The sequence below is a fragment of the Eutrigla gurnardus genome, assembly GCF_963514095.1.
Source record: "Eutrigla gurnardus genome assembly, chromosome: 18".
Lineage (NCBI taxonomy): Eukaryota > Metazoa > Chordata > Actinopteri > Perciformes > Triglidae > Eutrigla > Eutrigla gurnardus.
In genome coordinates, this window is record NC_139929.1 from 509,929 (window position 1) to 516,000 (window position 6,072).

The 6,072-nt window shown below is 50.8% G+C and overlaps 1 protein-coding gene across 1 annotated transcript in view; it reads left to right on the plus strand.

Annotated features, from left to right (window-relative positions):
• Window positions 1-491: 491 nt before the first annotated feature.
• Window positions 492-6,072, plus strand: part of xylb (xylulokinase homolog (H. influenzae)) — a 6,665-nt gene continuing 1,084 nt past the window's right edge. Inside the window, exons 1-18 of the mRNA XM_084033608.1 lie at window positions 492-749; window positions 1,131-1,213; window positions 1,336-1,405; window positions 1,509-1,589; window positions 1,669-1,755; window positions 2,147-2,275; window positions 2,366-2,431; window positions 2,577-2,649; window positions 2,962-3,080; window positions 3,159-3,240; window positions 3,497-3,537; window positions 3,615-3,730; window positions 3,816-3,931; window positions 4,020-4,093; window positions 4,172-4,268; window positions 4,337-4,395; window positions 4,659-4,746; window positions 5,703-5,797. Of these exons, the coding sequence (XP_083889734.1) occupies window positions 693-749; window positions 1,131-1,213; window positions 1,336-1,405; window positions 1,509-1,589; window positions 1,669-1,755; window positions 2,147-2,275; window positions 2,366-2,431; window positions 2,577-2,649; window positions 2,962-3,080; window positions 3,159-3,240; window positions 3,497-3,537; window positions 3,615-3,730; window positions 3,816-3,931; window positions 4,020-4,093; window positions 4,172-4,268; window positions 4,337-4,395; window positions 4,659-4,746; window positions 5,703-5,797 (1,533 nt within the window). The 5' untranslated portion in view covers window positions 492-692. The remainder of the gene's footprint in view (window positions 750-1,130; window positions 1,214-1,335; window positions 1,406-1,508; window positions 1,590-1,668; window positions 1,756-2,146; window positions 2,276-2,365; window positions 2,432-2,576; window positions 2,650-2,961; window positions 3,081-3,158; window positions 3,241-3,496; window positions 3,538-3,614; window positions 3,731-3,815; window positions 3,932-4,019; window positions 4,094-4,171; window positions 4,269-4,336; window positions 4,396-4,658; window positions 4,747-5,702; window positions 5,798-6,072) is intronic.

Below are 6,072 nucleotides of genomic sequence, written 5' to 3' on the forward strand. Positions count from 1 at the left end.
GGTAACTGACACCGCAGAGCTAACCTGCTCCGGAGCAGGTTATGTTCAAGAGATCAAAGTGGAGAAAAACATCGCCTACTAACCAATCAGCTCTCTTGAAGATCCCTGGAGCTCGGTGAATCGTGGATCGGGTCTCTTAGGAAAGCTTGAGACCCTTCATCTTTCCCTGACGATGTTTTATATGAGAGATCCAGATTCTCATCGCAGGGAATTACTTTTCTGTGTCAGCTCCTCCAGCCGGATGTTGCCATGGCGACATGTCGGAGTCCAGCGTTTACAGTGACAGACTGTATCATCGCACTGCGTTACTTTGCCACGGATATCAGCTGCACATTAAAGGGATCAACACATTAATACAACCATATAATACACGTTTCGGTCTAATGGTACTTTTACTTTTGGTTTATTTTGATGCTTCAATCTACACTGCAACTGTAATCGTTTAGGGACATAAATACTTCCATTGTGCACAACATTTAAAACAAAGTAAAAAACACTATAGATACACACAAATGTACTAGTGGAAAACAGGTAACAAACTGTCCGACTGCAGCGTTTCGGCCCCGCCCCCTGCTCTCGTCTACTTTCCAGGCAGTTCATCTCCAACGAGCCAACGTGGACCAGAGAGCGCGTTACTGTCTCTTTAAATCATTTACCCGCGCGCTCCTCATCGTGAGCGCGCGCGGTTCAAGATGGCTGCCACGCAGGACTCCCCTCTCTTCCTGGGCTTCGACTTCAGCACGCAGCAGGTAAACTCACTTTTCCTCTCATCTCGCGCTCCCGCATCGCTGCACGAGCGCGCGGTCGATTGGGTGACGCCGTTCACGTGGCCGCGTGCACAGTCGTCACCGCGCAGACGTAAGTAGCAGAACGCGGATTGTGTGTGAACTTAACACGTTTGAAGCACTTTGGACCCGCGTCCAGTCTGTGTACTGCGTGTACTTATACACGTCACAGTACTCGTTACAAAATGCGAGGCTGATAAACCTTGTGTACTTGTACTACGTGAGGCTGGTAATACTTGTGTAGTTTTACTACTGGTACTGTGACCAGTGATGTGATAATACTGGTGTACTTGTACTACTGTGATTACGGGATAATACTGGTGTACTTGTACTACTGGTACACAGCTGAAGGTGGTGGCGATCGATGGGAACCTCGACGTCGTTCACCAGAACAATGTGCAGTTTGACTCCGAGCTACCTGAGTACAGGTAACACACATCAACACTAGCACTAGTAGTAGTACTAGTAGTAGTACTAGTACTGGTAGTAGTATTACTAGTTGTTGTACTAGTGCATTCAGAAGCAGGTAAAAGTACCCATTTGTTCTCAGGACTCAGGGAGGCGTTCATGTTCATGCTGACGGACTGACCGTCACCTCACCTGTCCTCATGTGGGTCCAGGTAGGACACAGACACACTCACACCCTGGACCAGGAGACCCGGTAAAGTAAAGTACTGGACTGACTGACAGCTGTGATTGATTGTTGTTGTTGTCTGTCATCAGGCCCTGGATCTGCTATTGGACAAGATGAAGGGGGCGGGGCTTGACTTCTCCCGTGTCACAGCATTATCGGGCAGTGGCCAGGTGAGTTCCTCTCTATGGTGTTGGATGGGAAGTGGGAGGAGTTTAGTGCTGGTCACCTGACTGAGTCCTCCTCCCTCAGCAACATGGCAGTGTGTACTGGAGAAGGGGGGCGCTGGAGACCCTGGGCCGGCTCGACCCGGACCAGAACCTGCACCAGCTGCTGCAGGTCTGTGTGTCCACACTGACTTGTTTTATCTATTATATCTGACCCTGGTGACCCTGAACGCTGACCCTGGTGACCCTGAACGCTGACCCTGGTGACCCTGAACGTTGACCCTGAACATTGACCCTGGTGACCCTGAACGTTGACTCTGAACGTTGACCCTGGTGACCCTGAACGTTGACCCTGGTGCCCTGAACGTTGACCTTGAACGTTGACCCTGGTGACCCTCAAAACTGACCCTGAACTTTGACCCTGAACGTTGACCCTGAAAGCTGACCCTGGTGACCCTGAACGTTGACCCGGGTGACCCTGAACGCTGACCGTTGACCCTGGTGACCCTGAACATTAACCCTGAACGTTGACCCTGAATGTTGACCCTGGTGACCCTGAACAGGGCAGCTTCTCGGTGGCGGACTCTCCGGTCTGGATGGACTCCAGCAGCAGGCAGCAGTGTCTGGACCTGGAGGCAGCAGCAGGGGGCGCTCTGAGACTGGCAGAGATCACTGGATCCAGAGCATATGAGGTCCCTACGCCTGTCTGTCTCTACACCTGTCTGTCCCTACATGAGGAACCTAATGGACATCTAAATTAGTGTGTGTGTGTGTGTGTGCAGCGCTTCACAGGGAACCAGATCGCCAAGCTGAGACAGACCAGACCAGACCAGTACCAGGAAACCGAGGTCAGTCTGGTCTGACTGGTAGTGAGACAGGAAGTAGACAACATGTTGACACGTTTCCCTTTAATTTAAAAGAAAGGTGGGAGGAATCTGGTGGGCTGGGTCTGTTATGTTACCATGGAGACGCAGCTGTGTTTTCTGTGTTCAGAAGATCTCATTGGTCAGCAGCTTCGCAGCCTCGCTGTTCCTCGGTGGTCTCGCTGCCATCGACCACAGCGACGGTAACGTTTCCATTAATGTCGTTAAGAATCCCTCAGTGATCAATAAAAGGGAAAATGTGTGAAACCTCAAAGATGAATGATGTCAGAGAGGCTTCGACCAATGAGGTGCAATGTGCTGTGATGAACCCTTTAGCTGTTCTGGAGCTTTCAGTCCCAGCACATGGTCTTCCTAGTTAGGAGGACGGTGTGATGGAACTGAAAGCTCCAGAACAGACTGGACCGCGTGGGGGTCTGGACCGCCAAACTGGTCTCTGCAAACTTGTGAGGGATACTTGTGAGCTGTCGGTCGACTGACGCGTTCACTGACCTCAGGTTCAGGGATGAATCTGTTGGATATCAGGACCAGGACGTGGTCTGAGGTCTGCCTGGACGCCACCGCTCCTCATCTGGACCGGCTGCTGGGCACTCCGGTGGCCTCCACGTCTGTGCTGGTGAGACGGGTCTTGATGTGGTCTAGCGTGGTCCGGCGTGGTCCGACGTGGTCTGCTGACTCCTTCCTGTCTCTGCAGGGTCCGGTCTCCTCCTACTTGGTGCAGCGGTTTGGGTTCTCGGAGCGCTGCAGCGTGGTGGCGTTCACCGGAGACAACCCAGGTGAGTTCTACCATGTAGTTCTGCTGTCTTACCACCAGGTGGTGCTGCTGTGATGCATCACTTGTCAGAACACTCGGATGGTTTCTCCTCCATCGTGTGAATTCAAAGAATTCCAAAATTAAATGACAAACAAATCAACAAGCGGCTGACACACACACGTAGAGACACGGTCTGGTCTGGTCTGGTCCCTGGTGAAGGGGATCCGGGGTCCCCCCATGACAGAAGATGGAGGTTCAGTGTGTGTTCTGGTCCTCAGGGTCTCTGGCAGGGATGCGGCTCCAGCAGGGGGACACGGCTGTAAGTCCACGGGAACCCAGTCCGTCTCCGGTCTGACAGCGTCCTCGTGGTTCACGTGTCTCTGGTTCTGTGTCCAGGTGAGTCTGGGGACCAGCGATACGGTCTTTCTGTGGATCGAGCAGCCCCGGCCGGCCCTGGAGGGTCACGTGTTCTGCAGCCCCGTAGACCTGCAGGCCTTCATGGCTCTGCTGTGGTACGTTACCGGTCTCCTGGTCTGGGGGGGGGGGGGGGGCCTGCAGACTTACTGTGTGTGTGTGTGTGTGTGTGTGTGTGTACAGCTTTAAGAACGGCTCTCTGACGAGGGAACGAATCAGGAACCAGTGTGCTGGAGGATCATGGGAACGTTTCTCTGCTGCCTTGAGAGAGACGCCGCTCGGAAACCATGGCAACATGGGTGAAGCTTCCTTCCTGTCTCACATCCTTCCTGTCTCACACCCTCCTCCATGCCTGTCCTCCTGTCTGACTGCTTGTTGTATCTCCAGGCTTTTATTTTGACAGTATGGAGATCACACCTGCTGCAGTGGGAGTCCACCTGTTCGACCCGGAGGACAACCAGGTGAGTGGACAGACGGAGACACGTTGTCTTTCAGTGTAAACATGAAACCATTCTGATGTCCTCCCCCCGGTCCTGCAGGTGTCCTCTCTGAGTCCTCATGTGGCGGTCCGGGCCCTGGTGGAGGGTCAGTTCCTGTCCAGGAGGCTCCACGCTGAGAGACTGGGACACTCCATCAGTAAGAGACACGTTGTCCTCCTCGTCCATCCTTGGTGAAACGTGAAACGTGAAACTTCTTGTGTTTAGTTGCAGGAAGTCGAGTGTTGGCAACGGGAGGAGCCTCGTCCAACCCCGACATCCTGCAGGTCGGTACTATCATAGAATTATTATTATTATTTATTATTATTGTTTATATTTATTTATGTTTTACTGGATCTGAATGATTGTTACTTTGTTTGTGTTTAATAGTTGTTATTCTTTATGACACCTTAATAAATCCAGTTTAATGAGACCAAACATCAAACATGGGATCTAATTGATCCCAGCAGTCATCGATTCCATCACCATGGAAACAAACGAGCAGCTGCTCATAACGAGCTTTTTAATGATCGTCTTCTTTGTTGTTTAGGTTCTGTGTGATGTGTTCAATGCCCCGGTTTATACCATCGACCTGTCCAACTCCGCCTGCCTGGGGTCGGCCTACAGGGCCCTGCACGGTACTACTACTACTACTACTACTACTACTACTAGTACTACTGATACTACTAGTATCAGGTTCTATGTGATGTGGAACACATCTGTATGTGGGAGGCGTTTCTATCTCAGCAGCTGGAGGCCGTGTGGGCTTCAGGAGACATCATGTGATCCTCCTGCTGTTTCTGCTGACTCATGCTTTCATGTTGCACTACAGCTGCAACCCTTTCCTCATCCCCTGCCGTCAGTACCTCTACTTAGGTACTCGGAGGTACTTCTACCTCACTCTGCCGTGTACTTCTACTGCCCTACATCTCAGAGGGAAGTAGTGTCCTGCTGTTCTGTTAGCTATGCTCTTCTCACCAGACTCCATTCACAAAAACAGGGATCTTACTACACAGAACTCAGTGTTATTGTGTGTTGTATTTACAGTGTGTAGTCATACTTTTTTTCTGGCATAGACACCTTTTTATTAGCAGTAGACAGTATTAGACAAACACAGGAGAGAGCGGGGTGTGACATGCAGCAAAGGACCTCCGGCCGGGATTCGAACCGGGGTCGGCTGCGTATATGCGTACGTGCGTACATGGCATGCGCTCTAACCACTCAGCAACCTGCCAGTAGTACCAGTAGTAGTACTTTTTACTTGTGGAGTATTTTAGTAGTACTTTTACTGCAGTAGGGGTTCTGAATACTTCAGTGTGTGTGATGATTTCTGACTTGGTTGCATAGAAGCTTGTTGCGGGTGACAGTGTGCGCCCCCCTGAGGCTGATCAGCCGTGTTTCTGCTGCGTGATGAACTATGACCTCACTGCACTGATCAATAACACACACAGAATCAGAATCACACTTTCCTGCTGATTAATTGTTAAATGATGCCATGACAAAACCTCAGCCTCTTGATTTGTTAACGAGCCTCGTAAGGAGCCGTGTGATTGGCTGCCTAGGCAGAACCCTGATTCTCTGGTTTTCTTTGAAGGCCTTGTTGCAGAATCTGGAGTCTCCTTCTTTGATGTGGTGAAGAACGCACCGGAACCTCAACTGGTCGCCTCCCCCCACCCTACAGCACATGAGGTAGACACACACACACACACACTCACTCTCTCTCTCTCTCATGTTATTCTAATGGAGTCGGTATGTTTACTGAAGTGATGTTCTCTCATGTTCGTCCTCCATAATTAAACGGCAACGCTCATGAATAATAAATGAGCTCTGCTTAAACACCTAGTACACACACTCACACACACACACAAACACACACACACCCTCTTACACACAAACACACACGCTCACACAAACACACACACACACACACCCTCTTACACACAAACACACACACTCACACAAAC